Consider the following 24,501-nt stretch of genomic DNA (forward strand, 5'->3'; position numbering starts at 1 on the left):
ATCAATTTATTTAATAAAAATATCTTATTCATTTTAACTACATAGATATTTTGCGATATCTAATAAGTTAATGAATTTTGTAAGACTTTCTAACGCACTATTTTTTTGTAAATAATTTTATTTTATTGTTCGATGAAATATGTAACGTATATATGTATAAGAATTGATAATAATCTGTAAAATATATTTTGTAATTTTTTAAAATATCTAATAAACTGTATTAATAATAGAAAATGCAAATGTCTTTTTATTGAATATACCTATCCATTTCCACATATCTTATCGTATCATATACCTCTTTATTAATTATATTTTCCTGATATATTTTTGCCGATTTTTCATTCTTAAAATGATTGAAATTGAATTTCTTGTAAATTAAGTATCAGGAAAATATAATCAGCAAAGAAGTAGCACAAACCAAAGTTTCAAGAAACGCGAAAAATTAAATATTCAAAATTCGCAAAAGTATCAAAAGAACATGATCAGCAAAGAGGTAACGTATCAGAAGAACATAATCAGCAAAGAGGTGGCTCAAATTCAAATTTTAAAGGCGCCGAAATTTGAAGTTTTAAAATTCGCAAAAGTAACAGGAGAACATGATCAGCAAAGAGGTAGCATATCAGGAGAACATAATCAGCAAAGAGGTGGCACAAATTCAAATTTTAAAAGCGCCGAAATTTGAAGCTTTAAAATTCGCAAAAGTAACAGGAGAACATGATCAGCAAAGAGGTAGCATATCAGGAGAACATAATCAGCAAAGAGGTGGCACAAATTCAAATTTTAAAAGCGCCGAAATTTGAAGCTTTAAAATTCGCAAAAGTAACAGGAGAACATGATCAGCAAAGAGGTAGCATATCAGGAGAGCATAATCAGCAAAGAGGTGGCACAAATTCAAATTTTAAAGGCGCCAAATTTTAAAATTTCAAGTTTTAAAATCTGCGAAAGTATCAGGAGAACATAATCAGCAAAGAGGAGGCACAAGATAAAATTTCAAAAAACGTGAAAATTTAAAGCTTCAAAATCCGCAATAGTATCAGGAAAACATAATCAGCACAGAAGTGGCATAAGATAAAATTTCAAGCGCAAAAATTTGAAGCTTTAAAATTCACAGAAATGTAAGATTTTTTTTTTTTTTTGTTTTACGAAGGAAGAGAAAAATGCATTATGCATTCCCACCGGCCGGTCCGGTGGGATATGCGGGACTCGCACCCGCTAAAAAACTCTCCCTGAATTATGTTCGGAAACACATTGTTCTATTCAATTTTTTCTTTATTCAATTTTTGGTACATAATTTTTGGTAACAAAGATAGAATGACGCTCGTATGCACACGAATGATGTTTCCGAATGCAGTCTTGCAGAGCCAATTTTTGGCCTCTCGCCGATTACTGTACGAATTTAATTTTTAAAATATCAAGAATATAATAGGCACACAAGAAAGATAATGTAAATGCAAACTTTAAATTTGATATTTTAAATACTTTAACTTAGTTTTCTTTTCTCATTTACAGTATAGTGAAAATTACTATCTAAAAATTAATTGTTCTTACAACTCATCTCTCAATTTTCACATATAATTGCTGTGCAACTTATAAATATTAAAAAAAATATAGAGAAAAAATAAATATAATTCAATACATATATATAAATATATAAAAAAAATATATATAATATATAAAAAAATTAGTATATAAAACTCCATACATAAATATATATGGAATATATCAGATAGAATATGTTCATATGTTCTTTTTCTCTTACATACTTTCAATCCGTTTATATAAGAAAAATAAGAAAACTAATAATTATAAAAATATTTTTTGTATTGCTTTTTTTATAGAAAAAGCCACATTATGATGAAGAGATTATGCATCATTCTATATAACTACGTATATAATTTTATATATTCATACGTAATTATATTTAGTAAATTTTTGTCATTTTTAAAAATTTTATTTTTTCTAAAAAACAATGCAAAAATTATTTTTTTAATGATTCAATATATATTTATATATATTTATATTTGATTGTATATTTATATTTTGATTACATCTTTTCCCTGGAGAATCAACGGGCGATTATGTAAAGAAAAAGAAAAATAAGTCGATGGATCTTTATGATTTTATTTTTCATGAAATGTAAACGTTTCGTTTTCATTTCGTAAAAAATATATCTTGATATCATATATCGTATATTTATATATTATGATTATTAGTTAGTAAGAAAATAAAGGACACACAATATTTTTATTATTAGATCCTTTTTTAATGTAACTTATAATTAATTAATTTGTATGTAACTTATTTTATTTTTCAATATAAGAATATTTTTAAAATAAAATTTTTATGATTTAAATAGTTTAACAAAATTTCTCGATATGGAAACACAGATAATAATTAAAATTTATCGTTTAAGGATTTTTCTTAAGACTTTATTTTTTCATTGCATTGCGAAAAGATTCACACGTGAAAAATTTCACACGAGAATCTTTCTTTTCGCAATGCAATGAAAAAATTTTCTCGTTACTGATAGTTCAATGTGATTATACAATGAAGAAACAATAGCTTTAACACAACCGCAGCACTCGTGGCTACAGTGTGATTATTAAAAGGCGCGAATAAATTTTACATTTATTAATTTATTCAGCCTTTTTATCATTGACATATGTTACAGTGTACACTTAATCTTATTTTACCGATACACAAACTATACATTGCGCAAACATCACAAAATTTACATCGGGTGAGGCGCCGCGTTTGTTATTTTATAAATATATTTGCTGAGAATATGTTCGATCGACCATCCATGTAATGGACCGTTGCAAGCATTCACCATTATTTGATTCACGAAAAAGCCGAGAAAGAAGATAATAATACTCCATAACACTGTACGCCATGGTATACTTTTTAGGAAATATTGCGACGATCTTGTACTGAAAAAAAAAATTATGTTTAAAAATCTTAATTATAGAATAGAATAAATATAAAAAGAAACACGGGTATTAAATCTAATAAAGAAGAAATCAAAGATAATTACTATGATTTAGCATCTAAATTTACATCTTCGTCGTCAGCGAAGAATTCAAAAGTTTGCTGTTCCGTACTTGTCCAAATCTCGCTGTCGGCAACGCAATTCATTATATTTTGGCTATTGGAATGGCTCAGTCGTAATTTGTTATTATTTTCCTCCCTTGAATCACGACGGGATTCGGCCTGCTCGAAGATACCACGTAATTCGCTCATGCTATTAGAACTGCTGTTTGATAACAAAAAAATATTCCATATAATGTATAAATCTTGTATTAAATATTTCTTTTATGGTATTTAAATCTAAGTTAATAAAATAATAATAATAATATACTAACTCGGTACGATCCAGTTTCTCGATCTCCCACTTTGGGGATTCAGAGTTGAAAGATGGTCTCCTGAGAGTCATACGTCCGGAAACTGAGTTTCGCTGCCTTACGGTATCCTATATCAAGTGAAATATGAAGCAAAGATGTAAATAAAATAAAGAAAATAAAAAATATAAAGAAATTATTGTGTTAGTAAGGCAAAGTGTAAAAAAATACCCTCTAGTAGATACCAAGCTGTAAAAAAAAATACCCTCTAGTAGATACCAAGCTGTAAAAGTTCAAAGTTAAAACGATAAAACAACAAGAAAAATTTGCCTTTGTCACATCCTGTGTGCTGCCAATTGGTCGAGACATTGTGGCTACGCTAGCTCTTCTCCTAGCCATCTAAAAAGAAAAATTGACGAAGGAACATACAAATCAATTGGCATCGTGCGAGATGAGAAAAAATGAATAAAAATGTCGCGTGAATACGATCGTCAAATTTTTGCGAAATTATGCAAGCGTGCGAGAATAAGCGAACGATGAAAAAGCGAATTATTAATGAATTACGATAGGGAAAAAAATAGCGAAATAAGCAACGAACATGAAAATCTTTCAATATTTCCGAACCATCATACGATTATTGACGGGTGTACCGCTCCTGTATCTGATCCGGGGCAGATCGTCGCAAAGTTCGCCGGAGTTCTCCTCTATCACTATATTGTTCTCTATTAGGATCCGTCTGGAAACGAGAACAGCCGTGCACTGTCACTAATTTATTACCCGTTTAAAAAACAGGGAAGAAAAAGACTTTAAAGACCACACTCTACTTCAATAAACTTCAATTTGACAAAAGAATTCTCATCTAATTAACTGAACGCTATCGGAGAACGAATTTATAAGATTTTCATTCATGCAATAGGAAAACACCAAAAACGCAAAACAATATTACATTTCCTAAACTCAAAATGCAAATTGAATGAACGGCAAATGCTAAAGGATAATAAGTCTGACCCTCACTTAGTCTCAGCGACATCGGCAATCAGTTTCTCGCATCGAGACTGCAGCAATTGAAGATATCTGTCAGCCAGTTGTATGGCCTGGGAAACTCTATGCTCTTGGTAAACAGCACCTTTGGTCTCGGCTGTGCAGGATACCCTGTGCGCACATCGCACAATCATGTCCAACTGATGTCTGACCAGTTCCACCCGCTCCACCGATTCCCTGTCCGTGCATAGTGGCGCAAGATCCTGATGTTATGCAAAATTCAATCTCTTCAACGAACCAGAATAGGACTACCACGACTAACTAACAAAAATGTTTCGCGGATAATTTAAAAATTTTACACAATTTAGCGCTGAACGCTCTTTCTTCAATATGAATATTAAAGAATCGAATTAATAAACAACGATATTTTCGAGTTCGCTTGCCTGGATGTCTTGCAGCATCTTTTGCACCTCGCAGGAGAGATTTCTCTCCGATTGATCGCGTTGCCGAAGCGACATTGCTACCCTTCGCGATATAGTCACCCTATCTATGCAGAGGCATAGCGAAAACACTGTATACCTCTTCTACAACAAGAACAGTATTTTATGATATAATTTTACTTGATAAAATATAATTAATAAATAATTTTCATAATTAAACTTTGTATTTACCTGCAGTTCGAGCTCGCTTAGATTCTCCCTGAAAATAAAGATTAATTTAACGATCAATTAAAGTCGTCATATATATATCGGATATGAAATTAACTTCTACCCACCTGCTGTTTGTGTCCGATAAATTGGCTATTCCGGATTCTTGAAGACGAATGTCTGTGAGACTCGGAAAGACTCTGCATTGATCTTCCGGAATCAAAGGCGCGCTTTCTTGGTGCCTGCAACGACACCTCGATCGTGCGCTGCTTTCACTCTCCGAGAATGATCTTCTGGCAAATAAAAATCGCTGCAATCACAAAAAAAAGCAATGCTTCTTTTATGATCTTAATAAAATAATAATACGTTATATTTAATTCATAAATGTAATTTGCGCATTTGTTGCTATACAAAATTGGCAAAAGTTTATTTATCGATATCTAATGATGGAAAAAAATGCATGCGAGCATGCATTCGTACAAATTAGTTGTTGACCGTTGACGATTAACAATCAGTGCAACATATGCAAAGATTAGGCGAACTCGAGTATGATAAGAACAGTTCACTTGGCACAGATCGCACTTTTTCAGTAGAAATATGACCTTCGTTCTTACGGATTATAAGCGTTATCACAAATGCATTTGTGCAAATACTATTGAGGGAAGAATGAGAATATACATGCACGCATACCAACGTATATATATAATTAAAACTTAAAAGGTACCGGATAAATAATTACAAGGGATAATCAAACAGAGAGCTTAAGATTCCTCATATGCTGTCACTGAATTGCAGGGGGCCGATGATTATTATTACACTTTAGTTTCGTAAATGAGATTAATCGCTATCGATAAATATATCGCCGGGAGAATACATAAAGATTTTCGGCGACCTTCTCTCTCTTTCTCTCTTTTCGCTTTTCCATTAATATCTGTCGAATATTTACGTGGCACCTCTAAGACAAATATTATTTCTCATATCAAACGAAATAGACTGCCGGATGTAGATGGGGCACGTGCGTTGTGACGTTATCGCACTTCAATATAATATTTATAATCCCATGATATCTCGGAGAAATCCGTTACAGAAGCATTCAATGATTTCTAGACTGTAAAAAATGTGTGGAAAGAGCATTATTCACGATACATTCCCATAAATGTTCTCATTTATATTATGTCATTTGTAACTGGCACAGCCGATCTTTATTAAAAAAATTTTGTTCGTATAATATGGAGAAATAATTATCTAAAATGTCACACAAAATTTTCGTAAGATAACTAACTGGTTAATGATACATGTATGTGTGTATTTTTCCTCCGAATTTATAATAGAAATGCAAGTACGAGCGAGTGCATGTAAAAGCAAGGTAATCGATTGATTTAGTACAGTAATGACGAAGAGAAGCTTCAATCGATCGCATGATCGACGCGTGAAAATCGTCACCGGACGACGTATAAGGTAGAAACCCGCAAACAACCTTCCTGCCGTGATTTTTCATCGTCTGTCCATAATTAGTGCAACTATGTCAGTAAAAGTCGGTATAATCAAGTCGGTTAATAATAGATAATAATCTTGTCTCGTACCACTCACGGATTTTGCACAAACATCGCAGAACTATGTTTCATTTCCTAAAATATCAATTGCGAGATAAACACAATTATGAGATAAACGCAGATTAAATACAAATGATCGCTGCAACAAGTCGTTAAAGTCATTAAATCGTTATTAATCGTTAAATCGTTTCCGCGATTAATGCATGATTAAATATTCAGTTTATATATTTCCGGTATAGAAGCATTTATTAGTGGAGATCTGATAAATTGCGATAAATGCGATAGGCGTAATGTTCGGTGACAGATTGATTAATGTGTCGCTTAAAACGAGTTGGAAAAAAATACGCGCGTTTTCGTATCTATTTTCGACATTGCCCTGAATGAATGTTGCTTGTTTATTTACAATTCATACACAAATGTGACTACAAAAGAAAAAAAAAATACTATTTTCGTATAATATGAAGATCAAAATCGCGACGTAATCGCGATTGTTTATCTTATTTTTTTCAATACCAGAATATTAGATGCTTCTTGCAACCTTGTAGTTTCTAGTTATTATGAATTATTATAAAATTTGCATAATCATGAAAGATATTTAATGAAATAAACGATGCATTATAAGAAATAAAAAAAAATTATATAATCAGTTTTTTCCGTTCAGTTTATTCTTCTTGCTGCAAACTTGCTTCTACACACGTGTGAGAAACGATTAAATTGAAAATCTCTCTTATATAATAAAAAAGATATTAGAATATTAAAATATAAAATATGTGCAAGTTATATTAATTTTACATAAATTTTACATAAATTTTAACATAAAATACTAGAAGTTAATTAGCGGAATGCAAGACGGGCGATAGCGGGCTATAGTAATAGATACGGCGACCGCATGTCGGATAATTGTAACATTCTACATGAGTAATTAATGTCAATTGACCGCAGATTTATCACTGATCATTTCTTTAATGAAACAACAGGCTCGTCGATACTAAAGGTCTTAATTGTTACGGCTCGATCAATTACAATCAATTCAAAAGGTTCGCGTTTCTACAAACCGTAAAATCAATTGCTTTCGTGTAACCATGATTGTACACTTGTCAGTGCTCAATCAGCACGTGTCAAAATATTCGTTATTCTGTCATGTTTAATTCAATCCGATAGTATTACAGAATTGCACTTTTTAGCTTTTTCTCTATTCAATGTAGGGTGTCTTAAGAGAAAAAAAGAGAGAGAAAGAAAGCGAAAGAAAGCGAAAGAAAGCGAAAGAAGAAAAAGAAGAATTCTATTTCATTTCTTGATTAAAATTACATCAATCAAATTAAAATTTGATCAAAATTTAATTAAAACCTCTTCGAGTTTATTATTTCATGTGATACTAACCTGTCGTTTCTCATATTTCGCATTCAACACGTCTCTGTCGCATGTTTTCGTATTTTTTTGCGCCACGCTCTTGCACGGCACTATCTTCGCGGAAGCCGGACTGTTCAATGATGTGGACGAGGCGGCATTAGCCGCTTCATCAACTTTCTCGTCGATGCATCGATCACTGGATTCCGCCGCCGGCTCGCACTCGCTATCCGAACTGTCTTCACGACTCGACATTTGGCCATCGACTGACCGTTCGACTCGCGGCTCACTCTCAACTCTTTGCACGCTCGCCTGAAAGTGGGGATTCCCTGAATCTGTAATCTTCCTTGAATCTGTGGGAGAAAATAAAATCAAGAAATTGATAAAATAAAACAACTTGAGAGAAATCTACAGGATGTCTCATCCCGAGGCAGATGTAACAAGTTATTCGCGCGATTTCCAATTAGCACCGCACCTTGATATGCCTGCGATATATACTTAATACATTCTTTCTAATTAAAAAAAAATACATATTTCTAATAAACATGTTTCTAATAAACAACAGATTCTGTGTATTCCAACTTAATTGAGATCATCCATCAAGCTTAAGATCAAATAAAAAAAACTTACCGGAATGATTATATGGAAATAAACAACGAGCTGATGTTGGACATTCTTGAAGAAAATTTTCGTTCGCCGAACACGATTTAAGTATCCCATTCTCTATTTCTGTTTCGCATTTGTCTATAATGAATGTCGCAGACGAGTGCAAAGCAACGTCATCTTCCTCGCATCCATTGTCAACGATAGGGGACAGAAGAGCGTTCGAAATATTCGGTTCGGTGGAATCGGAGGGGGCGCAAGCGGTTTCGTTTAATTTTTTCTTAACTTCCTGTGAAAATCTCAGGCGCGTGGGCGCTAAATAAACTTTTCTAAGTATCGGCTGTTCAATTGGCGATTCATCTTCCAATAGATTATCCCGGAATTGTTTCTGTGGCGACGAGTCATTCGAAGAATCGCTGTTGTTCTTCATGTTGCGATAGTTATAACTGAACGGATACCTAGGCGTGTTATTTCGATTTTCCGCGACAATCTCTGGATCGAGCCTCTCGTCGATTCGCGCGGAAGAATCGTCCGAATTATTCGAGGATTGTCTGATTTCCAAATTAGATCTTTGAAGATTCTCGCATGAGTCCTGCACCGTTACCACGTCAAAGGGACGACAATAGACTGAAATTTTTCTTTGAGGACTTGTCAGGTTGCTCGTGCCGATTATTTCTTGAACAATTTTAGTGCTCGTCTTTTCCTCCTCTGATGTGGCTGGTAACGCCGTCGAATCCATTTGCAGGACGCTTAATACTTTCGGCATTTCACTCGATCGATTCGGAGTCAGATTTTCTTTGCCGGAAATGCCGTGCGGTTCCGTAGCAAATGATTTCTCGTCGCAGTTTTCTCGCATTAAAGAAAAATCTCCTCGCGCAAAGGAAGCATCGGGAGAATTTGTTCTTGAATTCTGACAGTTGAATGTGTGCTCCCTCGAGTCTTCCGCGATCAGCGAAGGTGATTGCGAAAGAGATTGCGATGGCAATGTGTACACCGATCGATACCTATTAACAATAAAATAATTAATTCAAATGGCAACCCTTGATTATCATTAACGACAGATTTGTTTACGGAAAAATATTGTAAGATTCATTCAACACATTCAACACATCTTCCATGCTTCCCGAATGCTTTCTTATTTTTTCGAACAGAATTTCGCAACAAATATATTTTTCGAATCAATAGTTATATATTTTATGAAAATTTTACGCAATTCGACCTTGAATTCCCGAATGATGAATAATTTCTGTGACTGACAAGAGCACTCTCTATGATGTCACGTAATTCTTCGATGATGGGTTCGATGCGCAATCGATTTTGGGGGTCCGCGTTTTTCGCTTTTATAACTCTCGAGAATAAGTCATCATGATGATCTTTGTTATTGTTACACAAAGTTATCGAGCGTAGATCTCTCTCCGTTTTTGTATATGGCTGGCTAAAATAATGATTATTCAAGTTGAACAAAGAATATATAAAAGTTTGAATAAAACTTGCATCAATGCAAATTGAATAACTGGCTCGGTTAAATTAACAAGACTAGAATTTGCAGAGTGGACTATATGATTTTTTAGACATCATAAATAAAATTTTTAAATGTCGATTATTCAAATAAATCGAGTCGAGCAGATATGCAGACGAAAAGATGACAAAGGATTATTATTTTAAGTAATAAATCTCTAATAAATATAATGGTTATGGAAAAGGCAATGTTTCTACATAATTAAAATAAAAATTGTCTTATTTGTTTTCTTAAATTCTGCAATTCGACCACGATTCGTCTATCTGCGAATGAGGTCAATCTCGATGACATAAACAATTCGTGCAGATTACAACTAATTAAAACTGCATCACACGGTGCGTGTACGCATTGATTTAACGCGGTGATCATGCTATTAAGGCAACTAATCAAACTGTCCTTGCTACGTTTAATGTCGGCAATTACATCAATGCTATCATATATCTGTATCTTATTATTACGGAAGCACATGTGTCTCTTTATCTTCATTACGTTACTCAAAATGTTGCGCAAATTAATCGAAATAGTTTTTATAATTTCAAAGAAATTTATCGTAAAGAAATTTGTAGGACTTTCTATTAACGATTGACGCATCGACGCGATTGCTTTGATTTTAAATCTACCTAACTCATTGATTGCCAATAAAATCAATGTTGTCGCACGTAACAATTCCCGTAATAAAAAAAATATTAACTTTGTGGATAAAAATAAACAAACCACTCCAACTGATGTGCGCAAGATGGAATTTTTAGGAATACTGCGCCAGCTCTCGACATACGCGCGACGAAAAGGTCCGGAACGAACTGACTGCATCAGAACTGAATCAGAGTTCTCCCCCGTACTGTGCCATCGTATTTTCGTGCAATGCGCAATCACATGAGGTGATCATCGGCATGCATTTCGAGAGATAGCAATTGTGATAATCATTTGTAAAAAAAACAAATATATGCAATACATTTTCTTCTGAAATACTGCTTTACAATCTTAAGTCTTCTTACACAAGATTACATCACTAAAGTGAAAGAATGAATATCTACGAATGGTTCTTTAATATACTTATATTCGAAATATCCACATTTCTCAATTATCATGTTATAATTCTTTGTCATTTTACAAATATCTTTCTCCCGCATAAAAAAATTATTATAATTTATGATAAAAATTTTTTTTTTCTTTCTTATATGCCATGTCTATGATCTGCTCTGTCTAATAATAAGAAATGAGAATATCTTCCTTTTTATATACGATCGCATTTTTCGAACGAAAGTGCGTTTCGAGAAAATAAATTCTGGCATATTTAAATGCAACACTCTTAAATTTATAAATTACGAGAAACTGTTAAAAAACCGACAATATTCTCCGAGCGCAAATTAGGTTGAACAATAAATATTTTTATCGAAGTACGAGAAAGTAAGAGCGGATTGAAAATCGTGATTTAAGACAGGATTTGGGACAACCCTAAGTTATTTTTACGTGAAGTGTCCCATTCGAGAGCGTGCTGTCATATATGCAGCAGGCACGATAACTGCTATTTTTATGGGAAACCCTGAAAACGCGCCCGCCTATGTCCGACCTTGATCCAGATCGAGATTCGAGTCGAATGGTCATGTGTTTCGTGAATCGAAGTGATATTTTTCCTGTGTATCGCTTAAGATACATGTCAATAATCGCGAAACGATCTTTCATATAAAATCTAAGCAATTCAACACGCACGGCTTTCCACTTATACATAAAAAGTAATTTGATACAAAACCGTTTCGTGCGATAAACTTTTTCTGTGAATTAATCAATCATTTTTAACTCAGTTTACACAGGATACGCCGACGAGTATAACATATTCGCACAATTGTTTTGCGTCATTATTCCGAATGAACACTATACTGTTAACTTACGCGCGTGTCAGCAACAGATCTTGGAAACCCATGACGCCAAATTGATCCAAATCGTCGCTCAGTCCATTCGCCGGGTCAGCTCGAAGCTGCACGCTCGAATCATTAGTGCTCTTCTTCGTGATCTCTTCGGTGGCCTATGGAAAAAAACGCAATTTGCTTTACATTCAGATAAAAGAAGAAAGACTGAACGTAAAATTGACATTGCTTTGTCATGAAAATAGATGTTTGCCGCGAACGTGTTTATCCGATGATAAAAGATTGTAGCAAGCATAACGCGTGTGTCAAAACAGTTTATCATTTAAATCACGATGACACTCGCGATAAGAAAAAAAATTCAAAGTAAAACTAACCATATTCAGTAGAAGAGCCACTTTGTGTTTCAATGTCTCTATATTGCAAGTTGCCGCATCCATGTCCTGCGAGCTAAACTGAGATATGTCGTTGATGGAGCTTCGCATTTTACCGAAAATCTGTATAACTCTGAAAGTCAATCGCAGATACAATACAAATAAAACTGTGATCTAAAAAAATTAAAATATAAAGAAACTAATTAAAAAATAAAAATTAATTAAAGACACAAACTTTTCCAGCTGTTCCGATATCGTCGAAATGGCAGCGTCATATTCATCCAGTTCTTGTCTATACAAGTCATATCTGCTGCATTCGGCTACAAAGCCCTGAAATTATAAAATGCAGAAAAATTATTGAAACAGAAAAAAAATAATATTTTATAGTTTTATCAAAATTTTCATATTCTATGTATAATAAAATTATTGTACTTTATTGCACATTAAAGCAGTATTTAATCAAAATAAACATTTCTTAGCTTACTGAAGCTTTTAGTTCCGCATATAATGAATCTTGCAGCAGTACTTTTCTTGATTTATAAGGTGTACTATGTGTGCAGCATCCGTCTATGTCGGGTATTGGCGATATCGAAAGCTGCAAATATCGCGTAAAAATTATACAAAAAAAAAAAAATCATTTTTACATAATTTAAATTTTTATAACACATTAATTAATGATTTACTCTTTCTCCGGAAGAATATCTATTTAAAATCGACAACGATTGCAGTTCCGTGTTCTCCTCTGTAAGTTGACAATTCCTTTCACGCAGGTCCTGTAATATACGTTTCTCGCTTTAGCATTATATAATTTACGCAATGCATTGTGTACGATTTATAATACGGTAGCATTGTATTATTAGCTTACATGAATCCTTTGATCGTAGGTCTCCCTCATTTTAATATTTATTTCTTCCAGTTCGGCTATCGTGACTTTTAATTGTTTACACTCGTTTTCCGTTTCATCAAATTTCTCTTGCAATCTTGCAATCTGTTTTATACAGTCCGTTTTTTCTTTGCTAATTTTTTCGACTTTACATTTTAAAAATGGTATAGCTTGTACCTATTTTTGTATGCAAAAATTGAAAGTTTGACATTTCAATGTACAAAGTTCTTTGCAATAAAAAAAAAAATACAAGTGTATTCTCAGGTATTAGGTATGAATGACATTATAAGAAGAAATAATATATGAAGAAACAAAATATGACAAAATTTAATATTTCTTTATTGTTACATGAATCTATGCGGCGGACGCCATTAATCTTTCTAGTTTGCCGAATAAAAAATCGCAATTTCACCTCAATCTCTGCAGCTTCCAATTGCCTCGACAAATTTTGCTGCTCTTTCGTACATCTTTGCAGAGTCAAGGCCGTAGCCTTTCCGTTTTTAATTGCCTCGTTTAAATGATCTCTCTGCTCGTCGTTCTCTTTTTCGAGTTGTTGACATTTCTGAACGTAACGATCTCTGTATCGATAAAGTGTACAATATTCGATAAACGCGATTGCCGCAAAAGTTTGTAGATTGAGTTTGGGAATTTATTTATGAGTCACGTTTACAAATATTTTAAATAAAAAATATACGTACAGTTGTCTCTCAGCAATGTTACATTGCTGTTTTAAATTGTCGATTGATGTCTCATGCCGTTCGAGCTCTTCGCGAAGGAAGATATTCTCCTCGTGAAGTTCTCGAAGTTTTGCGCGAAGTTCGAATTCTACGATGTCTCTATTTATGTCCATATCTTTCATCGACAAATCTGTGTCGCTCACGAGGCTACAACAATTTACATACGTCATGTTATTGGCGTTGTAATTGCCATAATGGATAGAAAAACAATTATTACTAACAATAAACAAAATAATATATCTTACCCATGTTATTTACATTTTTTTATGTATTGTACGTAATATATCCGCAAGTCTAAGTTTAATAACAAAACAAAAAATAATAATATTGTGGAAGCGCATATTTACTAAATTCACAGAGAAATCCATAGTAAAATAATCTTTAATTACTCTCAGCCTAGTATTAATATAATCTCGTAATATGTAGCCCAAATCCCTCACTTACTTCTTGTATTGATCACAAATCATAATCGGTTAAATCGCGATCTTGAAACTATCATTACTATAAACAGATAAATTGATCCAAAATTTCGATTTTACGTTAATGTTAAGAGAATTTACATTTGCTTCTTTCACAATAATAATTAAATAGCTATATTTAAATTTGTAACGGGAGGATCTGCGAACGTTATACGCGTATAAGATAGTATAAGAGAAGCACACAGTATGTAATTCCAACAATAAATCGGACAAAATATTGTTGATCTTTTTTACTTTACTCTCGCAAAAACGTGCGTCTAACATGTGAGGAGTCACCAGATACAATCACGAGCGACTGAACCACCACACGCGAATTGCATAAGAGATATCGCGCTACCGATTTCCATTTGCTAGACGTAATATCCACGTGTCTCATACGTCGGCTGAGTGACACATCGCTTATATTCAATTGTACCAGTATCGACGACGAGAAACCGACGTCTGAATCGTCAACACACAATCCGACCGCTGGAATATACTCGCACGTAAGTGTTAAAAACACTTTTAGACGAGATCTCAACAATCGGTTTCTTGTGTCAAATGTATCTCGCAAAAATTCGGCAAATTCTACGAGAAGAAGAGGATGAGGAATTTCAGCGCGCGTACTTTTCACCGGTTGACAATCGCGGGTTCGCAATTTGTATCGCTTATCGCGGCCGCGGATAATACGCGAGCGACATAATATGTATGCGAGTGATCAGCTGTGTACGTACACATACACACACACACACAAATGTATACATACAAGCGTAATGTTAACGAGTATTCCCAAAGTGAAGTACAATGTGGATATGTATTTCTTATTGAAAAAGTCTGATGAGAAATTATAAATAAAACAAAAATACGTTCGAATCATGTTCTCGTAATATAAAAATATCAGATTTTTCATTCGAAATGTTTTTCGAGAAATTCTCCATCTCTTCTTAGTATGTTTTTATTGCGTTAATACCGAATGCCCCTCGCTAAGCGCATTTCCTTGAAACTATAATTCTTCAATATTGAAATAATTTTATTTTTTATAAGAATATTTCTTGAAGTTTTTGAATTATATATTATTAGTTATTATTGTGCAAAAAAGGGGTATATATATATATATATATATATATATATATATATATGTGTGTGTGTATTTAGATATATGTTTAAACATTTAATTTTCATACGATTAAAAACAAAGAACACACTGTTATAAAATTTAGCAAAATATGATTGGATTAAAATAATCAATGAGATCATAAACTTTGAATCCATCTCTATGATCTCTTATCGTCCTCTTCAAATAGGATCGCTTTTGCAAATTTAACGAGCCGTACACGTCGCTCATGCTATACACATCGAAGTAAAGAGCAAAGAAAGTAAACTGGTGCTTGCTTGCTTGAGAACATTTGCATATACACTGTATCTGTCTGTGTGTGTATGTGTGTGTTTGCGCATATCGTGTGCTCGTAGAACCGTGAATAATTTTTCAATGTCTCTGTATAAAAGTGTATAATATTGTCGAGTAGACTCAAGGTGCTACCACACGATTAAAGCGGCCGAATTACTTGTCGAGTATAAAGTCACGATAAAGTCGTATTGAATGGGCAAGAAAAAAAATATTATCGTCTGTGTATATGTGGAACGCGACGCTTTATGATCGGTCCTCCAGAAATAATCCGTGCATGTGAAAGATACCGCGAATCATAATATCGAAGTATATCGCAAGCTTTCTTAACTTTCTCTCATGATGGGAGAGTCGTAAATTAATCCATATGTATATCTGTACTAATAAAATAAAGTTTATATAAAATTTATATTTGTTTGTTTGATTTGCTTGTTTGTTTGTAACGACGTCGATTGAAAACAGCCAAATAACGTTACCGCTAATAATACTTCTCGCGAACGAAGTATGGTGAATTCAGCTAGTATCTGCTTAATTTATTTATAATAGGTACACACCGTCGCGCGTTGCTCTTTTCTCGTTAGATATTCCATGTACAATATATGGATTTTACGGTTCAGTGGATTTCGCGCTTGCATTACCCACGCAATAATATAGTATCGCGTTGCAGTGTCTTAAAATTTATGGCGCAATTCAATACATGCATTGTAGACACTTCTAATGCGAATTATTCTGCTTCCATTGAAAAATGCATTCATTTTTTTCCTCCTTTTTAGAAGAAAAATCTCCGAGTCGAAACAGTTCGATAATAATTCTGCGTTTCCTGTAATTTACGTTACTGCGCAAAATCACTCGTTATTATTGCCGCTTGCGGCAATAACTAGTCTATTTCATTATATATCAGTATGTATATACACGTACACGATCGTGTATTTATTTTTATCTCTCTAAATAAAGCTGCACTTTTTACTTACTAGAGTTTTTCCCGCGCGTTGTTATTGTCATCCTGCGAAGATTGTATCTGTTGCATTTTGGTGATCCAGCACTTAGTCGCCTCTTTGAATTGCCACATGTTCACACGATCGTCCGACGAAACAGCGGCCAAACATTTCCAAAATTCTGCCAGGTCGTCAATTCTATCGATTATTAAGATATCGACATGATCAGTATAAAGTAATATTTTTTGCAAGAGATCGTTAGCGGCAAAAAAGAAGAGAAAAAAGTAATCGCAACGATATTACGATATTAAATGCAAACAAATATCGTGCTTGGATTAAATTATTTTTACGTGCATTGAATGTGTATGAGAGAAGAACACAAGTTTCGCTTTTCATATATTCATCTCGCCTTGCAAAAATATATATGTAGAATCTACATATCGCACTCTTAAAACTGTGCGGCAAGTCGTCGATCGCGTTTGTCCTTGTATCGATCGGCGAGCATACACACACCGGTATAATTTGTTTCAAGTTCTCAAGTTCTCTCTCTTTCCTTCGCGTCTCACGTTCGGCCGCATATATCAACACTGACGAATACCGTGTCTGTCACACGCGTACGACAAAAAGATAACATTATTCGGCAGACACTCACGACCAAGTCGGCAATTGGTCCTGAATGTATTGGACGATCTTGAAGACTGGCACCTCGTCACCTATAGATATAGTCGAATCCGGCGTCGAAACCGACATAGATGCGTCGCATTCCATAAATATCTGCTGCAAAACTGAAAATAAAATACAGATTTATTTATGTTAAATTAATTTGCCATCGATTTATTGCGAGCGAACTTGATTTAATTCGAGAGAGACTCGAGAAGTTACGATCAAAAAAATACCATCGAATTGAAAATTTAAATGCCAATTATAATAGTCGGATGCGAAAAGATTAACTTTAATTATACGGGAATTCAAATTAATCGAATAAAAATATACTGTGTGCACTTAAAATAAAGTATCTATGATAATCGCTATTTTTTTTTTAAAGCCACATCTCTCTCGATCCTTCACGGAGATAAAAATCGCTTGAATTGATATACGTTCAGTATTAATTTAAAACTCACCATTCTCCAATTCAATTGCAGACATGACTGCGTTAACAAAATTTCGAGAAACATTTGGTAAGAGATATAACAAAACGAAAGATCTCGGATCGCGGACGCGATTTGACCGGCAAGAGCTACGATGATATTTCGTAGATCGCGCTTATCACGATAACGCCTTCTCGAACCCGACGACACTATTCGCGACCGATACTGAAAAGCCGGCACAAGACATAACAAGACACAAGACTACCCCCGTTCCCCGTTCGGCAGAAGAAAGGGAAGAGGGAGGGACAAGGGGGTACGACTCTTGAAGTTGTCTGTTTACATTCACCGCGATCTGTAGCGATACTTACAAGACGTGGGGAGAGGGGAGGGGGGAAGAAGGGAATTATCGCGCGAATCAATTTCCGAACCGGTCGCGATTAGAGAGGGAAATTCGAGATTCATGATTTATTGTCATCAGCTGCACATTTTTTTCTAGGCATGAAAATAATTCGATGCATTTTTTTTTCCAGGAATCAAAACAATCGGTACAATTTTATCGATGACGCGGAATAATGAATCGGTAATTTTCCTCATTAAATGGGAAAAATCAACACAAAAGTTTCTCTCCATGGGATATCTTTTGCATTTAAAGCTGTGTAATTGATTATTTATATGGAAAATGAGACAAATGGAAATTAATGTTAACAATAAAGAAACAAAAAGAAACGAACCTGCTCTCGAAAACTACACAGAATCTTAATCTTGTTAATTTTTTTTCTTTCTTATCACCCTCTTGCAAAAGTACTCTACTAAATTTTATTACAAATTAATTTTATTACTCGAGCCTATTAATCTTATATTTTTCTACATGCGCGTTCAATATGAAGATACTTTCCGATTAGAGGAAAAAAAAGTATTGTACCTTACAAAATACGATACATCCTTTGTCTTTAATAACCTCACTCTGAAGAGATGCGTTTCTTTCGTCTCTTTCGATTAATTTCGGATAGGATACATGTAAGGGAAACAATTGAACACTGAACTCTTCAATTTCGACCTATATGTATATCGCTATCGAGAAACTCTTCCCAGCCATTTAAGTTTAATGACGCATGCGCAGAATGGAAATATTGTCCAATCATAATATTCAGAATTTTAGTGGCCATTTTATTCTGCGCATGCGTAGCCAAGTGACAAATTTGAAATATAATACAAGGTAGAAAATAAATAATTTACAGGAATTTAATCGTAGAAAATGAAGAATGATAGAAATTTAATTTTATAAATAAAATGTTAGAAATTTGAGGTGAAAAATGATTTCTCTCATTTTTGTAAAGAATAATCTGAAATAGATCCAAGTAAGATGGAGATAAATAGAATAGAAAATAAAGAGAAAATTTTCTTTATATAACATAGTAAAAGCACGATTGTGTTTATTTTGCAGTGTGATTTGCAGATTTTACATCTTATTCCGATAGTTTCTAAAATTTTAATAAAAGTTATATATAAAGAAAATTTTTTGCAACATACTATTCAAATTATGTATAAACTTGCTACATAGTTAATAACTTTATAAGTAAAATTAGTAATAATAATAATAAAATAAATAATAAAGTCAGTGCACATTAATCACTGATTCTATATTATTGTTCACTTTGTGATTGAACTGCTTATAATCCGATTTTTTGTAAAATTAAAATTAATAAAATGTTTGTACAAAAATAAAGACATTTACTTTCTGTCTTACATATTATACATTAGAAAATCTTTCACAATTTTTATCAGCAGCTTTTTTTACTTTTTCAAGTACCGCAGGTGTCACTTTAGATTCAGACTGCACAAGATCTATTAAATATTCACGAACTTCGTGTTTGCATTGATGGAATATTTCTGCGATATAATCACTGGTACAAAGTTCAATAATCTGCAACCAGTATTGATTCAGATTATGTGAAAGCATGATCATTCGCTCTTCTGGATCTAGCTCTTCTTGTCCTATATCTGAATCTAAAATATATATACAAACATGTATCAGTAGATAAAAAAGATTACTATTATGTTTATACTATAATATAAGATTGCATTATGTACCTTTTTTAAGGTAATAAATTATAGTCACTATTAAGTAATCTATTTTTGATGGGATATCTACATCACAGCAATGAAAACTTAATAATATACGCATAGTTTCATTAATTACGTTAGCATTTAATTCCCGGATTGGAAATAAATTATGTGATTCTTTATAGGATTTTAATATCCTATACATAATATCCATTAATTTCGAAAATTTTTCGTCATTTTCAAAGTCCTCAAATTTAAGTAAGCCTAATTCTATTATGACAATTAATACTTTCAACCAATGTTCAATAAACATCATTTCTGCCTTGGAATAACTGAGTTTTTCCACTGATATAACTTGCATGAATGATTCTAACAATGCATGAATCAAATTGTCCATCTTGAACAATATTTTCAAGAAATTGTCTTTATGTGGCAAACTTATATGAGATATAGACTCGAGGAAATTCATTACTGCCATTAATAAGTCATCTGCAACAAAAATTAAAAAATTTTAGATTATGCAAATTGTATAAAGCTCTTATGAAGAACATTACAAAGCATTAGCATACCAATGGTAGAACTATTTAATATGAAAATTATGGAATCTCCAAAAAATTCACATTCCATAAAATGTGCCACCCAATTTGATTGAGGATTTCCTCGAATTTTGCATGCAATTAATTGTAAAATTCTGAGAAGTTGAATTAATATTGGCGTGTCATCAGATGTCAAGCGACTCAGAATCTGTGTAACAAGATCTCTATCATAGCCTATTGTATCAATTATTTCATTGCTACAACATATATTTCCAATGATACCTAAAATTATTTCCTAAAAATATATATTTCTTTTTTAATATAAAAACAAATTAAAATGTTCAACTTTCTAAAATAGTTTCTTTAGAACAATCAAGTATATTATAATAAAGATAAATAAATACATCATACAATCAATCGTGGTTGATCATAAATCTCCAATATGTTCTTTGCTATTTTTAGAAAATCATGTGACATAAGATACGATACTACATCCTCTTCCATACTCAAGTCCCACAAAATACAAAGCTGATTTTCTAGCTCTTCTGTCCAACCATTTTCATGTATCTGAAATGAGTTACATCAGTTACTCTTTTATAATATTACGAATCTAACAAAAAATATAGATGGATTGTAGTTTGAATTTAAAGTATATTGATAAGATTAAAAATTCACTCAAATATTTAAAAATCGTACAATTAATTGCTATAAAGAATAGCTTTTGTAAACATTTACCTCACATAGAGACATCAAAGTATTGATTATCCATTTGCTGCTGCAGAGGTTGTTGCCTATGGCATCGCCTCTCAATGTCTCTAATTCTTGCTCACTAAGATCCTCCGAATGTAACATGTCAGTAGATTCACCTTCCAAATCTTCAGTTTTTTCAATTTTATTATTTTGTGTAATTTTATCGAAAATTAAAATAAGTAAATCAATGTTTACCGTCTGGATACAGCAGGCTTTAGGTTAGAGATAACGACTATTCTTCTAATAAATAAAATCAAAGTAGAATATTGATTTTCTCATAAATATTTTATCGGAATATGAAACGCGCGAATAAAACGATATAATCGTGTACGAGCAAGTATTGACATGAAAGTATTTTTCGCACCAGTTTGAAAATTAATAAATGATGCCTGAAGACAGCGCTTACTACGGAATAATTTTATCTGTGTGTACAAGTCTTGCGCTTGCGTGTGTTCGGTTTATTTATTTATTTTATTTTATCAATGACATATCCCTTTTTTCTGTATTATCTAGAAAAGCTTTAAGTTTTAACCTTTTTTTAAATTAAATGTAAAAATTTACGAAGATATTTTTGACTGTTTAGAATTCAAAATTCCATTTTGAGAAAATATTATTTACAATAAAATACCCGCGACTATAATGTTCATTGCAAATTGCAATAGAGATAATGGATACAAAAATTGGTACACATATTTTCATGTTTATAGGTCAGCTATCAGAAAATACATTACAATTAATCAATCAAATTTTATAAAACTATTCAGTTTCAGTGTCAATTACATAATGGATATTATAATTAAACATCAAGTATACATATATATTTATAAAATTTTAGCAAGTACATTTGGTTTCTTAATTTTGTATAAGTTAAAATGAAATTTAATTTATTTAAAATATACATTCTTTGTACCAGATAAAGATGAGCATAATCTGTATATATAAATATATATGTCAATATTAAAAATTATATTAAGAAATATATTTAAATTAATTTTAATTATACTTTCATTTGAATTGTAAAATAAATCATTCTGTACTCTGAATTACAAAGCATGTATGCAAAAATACTAACATATATGTAGCATTTTTATAGATATGTACATGTATACATACACGCGAGTATAAAAAAGTATTAATTGATACAGACATTATTATAAGATACTTTGCAATATTTCCATCGGCACTTGCATTGTTTGATCATCGACGAGAACGATATCGAATTTTTCCATGAATGAGTCTAAGCTAGCTTCTACCTAGAAAACAGAAAAGATTATCATTCATTATATTTTAATTATATATACATACACTCGCTATTCTACATTAAACACTTACATGTTCATACAGAAATCCTATTTTCAAAACTGTTTTGGTATCTTCTAGTTCGTCTACCATACTTGCATCACCAATCGTATCGCCCATTAACAATATATTTCGCCTCTTTCCGAGTACTGTTAGATAATCTTTTGTCACTGCACATTCATTTTTATTATAGGCATGTATAAGCACGTCATTGTTAAATCCATCTAATTGATTTCCTTTGTACCTCAGAAAGTTAGAGATTACTTTTACATTATCAAAGAGAACATTATTGTATTTCAATACAGCTTCCACCATATCTCCTAAGCCAGCGCTCAACACTACAATCGGCACTCTTGCATTATATAGCTTTTCCAAAATCTCTTTTGTACCATCACGTAATACATTGCCATATTCTTGGGCTACTTCTTCTATCTCATGAGGATCGAATTCGATACCTTTTAGTATATCATGTGCAGCTGTCATCCAATCGCGCATAGCATCTGCTTTTTCATTGAGGGGCAAATTTGGATCTATCTCCATGGGTCTGTACTTCTCGTACAGGCACTTAGCCTTATCTGAATAATGTTGCGGTAATTGCTTGCATTTTTTGAACATACCTAAAATCATATTAAGTTATTAGGTATATTTCAATTAAAATTAAAATATTAAATTGCATTTTTTTTTAAATTTGATACATGTTTAATAATTATATCTAAATGCAATAATATTTATTTTTTAATGTAATAAATTACTATGTGCTTACCAAAACTACTAAGTATATGTCTTCCATTTATATGTTGCTTTGTAAGCGTTAAGTCAAAATCTGTAACCACCTACAAAGACAATTATATAAATTAATAAAAAAAATTTAAATTGTCAAAAGAAAAATTTTGAAAAAAAAACTGATAAGAGAGAGCATACCTGCAGATTATCCGTGCCATCTCGTAAAATCGTATTTATTGTCTTTAGAAGTGCAACTTCGTTTTTAATATGCACATGCTTCAACCTCAAAGCGGGAAACTGCAAGGAAGAATGTACGTACATTGCAATTTGCAATATCGTTCGAGAAAGTTTACGTCATCGATCAAAGTTATATACTCACGTCGTCGATCGTGACCTCGTTGCTCATCGTCGTCGGTAGCGCAAAATCGCGGAAAAGCTATGCAAATTCGTTTCGACAGATGAGCAAAACACACGTCGGCACTCGAAACCGGCTTCTCTCAATTCGTTCCGCCGTCCGCCCTCGTGCGCTAATTGAATGTTGGCACTTGACACGCTATAGATCTACCAATCAACAGCGGCCGAATTTAATCTGCGATCAACTTATCAAAATTATATCAAATTATATCAAATTATAGTATTTTATTCGTATAGAATGTAAAATTATCAATCTTTGTTGTTTAACGCGTTGCCATTCAAATACCATATGATATCAGAGAAATATTGATAAGTTACTCAAGCAAAACAGAAAATCATGATATTATATATTTAATTCGTTTTTAAAATATATTGAACATGTCTTTAATCGAAACATTCTTATTGTTAGATCTAATATACTTTTCTTTCTCTGCATATATCTGATGATAATGATTTTGGTTCTATTTTATTTCTTCCTTTTCGTGAATATTTTATTTTTAAAAAATTTGAAAAAAAATTATTGCAGCTTAATTTTGTATCATATCTGGATTCTCGACACTCTTTCTCTTATATTTTTAAACTCCTAACAACATAATTTGCATGCTATGAGTTTAAGATGATTCTAAGGGCAAATTTTTTTTATATATATTTCTCTCTTTTTCTCTACTCTTCTCGTCTCTTTCTAGAAGGCAAATTTCCGAACAAGTACAGAGAGATCAAATGTCTGTGAACTCGCCCTTAATGCGCCCGTCAGTGTATCCAACGTAATATCGCTCGTTATTAAAAGCACGAAAATCCGTCGCGGTATGTAACACATTATTCATGATTAATTTGAAATTATCCGCTCCATATTTTCTACAAATATCAATGAGAATGAAAGTCGCTATCGTTGTTTGTCGTCACGCGCCGCAATTACGTAACAATTTTGTATATATAAAAGCACGAAATATCGAATATTCTCAAACTGTATATCCCAAATGTAGAT

General features: G+C 32.7%; 3 protein-coding genes across 14 annotated transcripts; all 3 read right to left on the reverse strand.

Moving 5' to 3' along the window:
* Nucleotides 1–2,616: 2,616 nt before the first annotated feature.
* Nucleotides 2,617–18,018, reverse strand: LOC126851669 (uncharacterized). Of its 12 annotated transcripts, none has more exons than XM_050595849.1 (23): nucleotides 17,764–18,016; nucleotides 17,295–17,427; nucleotides 16,679–16,840; nucleotides 13,806–13,991; nucleotides 13,520–13,685; nucleotides 13,090–13,284; nucleotides 12,908–12,997; nucleotides 12,709–12,819; nucleotides 12,460–12,554; nucleotides 12,228–12,357; nucleotides 11,878–12,011; nucleotides 9,689–9,904; nucleotides 8,497–9,473; nucleotides 7,900–8,219; nucleotides 5,095–5,276; nucleotides 4,991–5,018; nucleotides 4,763–4,903; nucleotides 4,353–4,582; nucleotides 3,963–4,074; nucleotides 3,669–3,737; nucleotides 3,363–3,469; nucleotides 3,035–3,250; nucleotides 2,617–2,930 (listed from the first exon to the last, which is right to left on the reverse strand). In XM_050595849.1, the coding sequence occupies exons 1-23, from the start codon at nucleotides 17,786–17,788 to the stop codon at nucleotides 2,732–2,734; spliced, it is 4,224 nt and encodes a 1,407-aa protein (XP_050451806.1). In that variant the 5' UTR covers nucleotides 17,789–18,016; the 3' UTR covers nucleotides 2,617–2,731. The 12 variants fall into 12 exon arrangements, 10 of the variants coding, with proteins under 10 accessions (XP_050451806.1, XP_050451805.1, XP_050451807.1 ...); XM_050595848.1 differs by having other exon boundaries at nucleotides 3,035–3,253; nucleotides 17,764–18,013; XM_050595850.1 differs by lacking the exon at nucleotides 9,689–9,904 and having other exon boundaries at nucleotides 3,035–3,253; nucleotides 17,764–18,008.
* A 1,422-nt stretch (nucleotides 18,019–19,440) lies between these two features.
* Nucleotides 19,441–21,512, reverse strand: LOC126851664 (protein saal1). The gene is made up of 6 exons (XM_050595842.1): nucleotides 21,276–21,512; nucleotides 21,066–21,205; nucleotides 20,742–20,897; nucleotides 20,364–20,625; nucleotides 19,822–20,283; nucleotides 19,441–19,737 (listed from the first exon to the last, which is right to left on the reverse strand). The coding sequence occupies exons 2-6, from the start codon at nucleotides 21,180–21,182 to the stop codon at nucleotides 19,481–19,483; spliced, it is 1,254 nt and encodes a 417-aa protein (XP_050451799.1). The 5' UTR covers nucleotides 21,183–21,205; nucleotides 21,276–21,512; the 3' UTR covers nucleotides 19,441–19,480.
* Nucleotides 21,513–21,809: 297 nt separating this feature from the next.
* LOC126851336 (7-methylguanosine phosphate-specific 5'-nucleotidase) lies at nucleotides 21,810–23,531 on the reverse strand. Its single transcript, XM_050595196.1, has 5 exons — nucleotides 23,482–23,531; nucleotides 23,301–23,399; nucleotides 23,143–23,212; nucleotides 22,413–22,996; nucleotides 21,810–22,333 (listed from the first exon to the last, which is right to left on the reverse strand). The coding sequence occupies exons 1-5, from the start codon at nucleotides 23,506–23,508 to the stop codon at nucleotides 22,232–22,234; spliced, it is 882 nt and encodes a 293-aa protein (XP_050451153.1). The 5' UTR covers nucleotides 23,509–23,531; the 3' UTR covers nucleotides 21,810–22,231.
* Nucleotides 23,532–24,501: the final 970 nt, after the last annotated feature.

This window comes from Cataglyphis hispanica, chromosome 8, assembly GCF_021464435.1.
Source record: "Cataglyphis hispanica isolate Lineage 1 chromosome 8, ULB_Chis1_1.0, whole genome shotgun sequence".
NCBI classification, from domain to species: Eukaryota; Metazoa; Arthropoda; class Insecta; order Hymenoptera; family Formicidae; genus Cataglyphis; species Cataglyphis hispanica.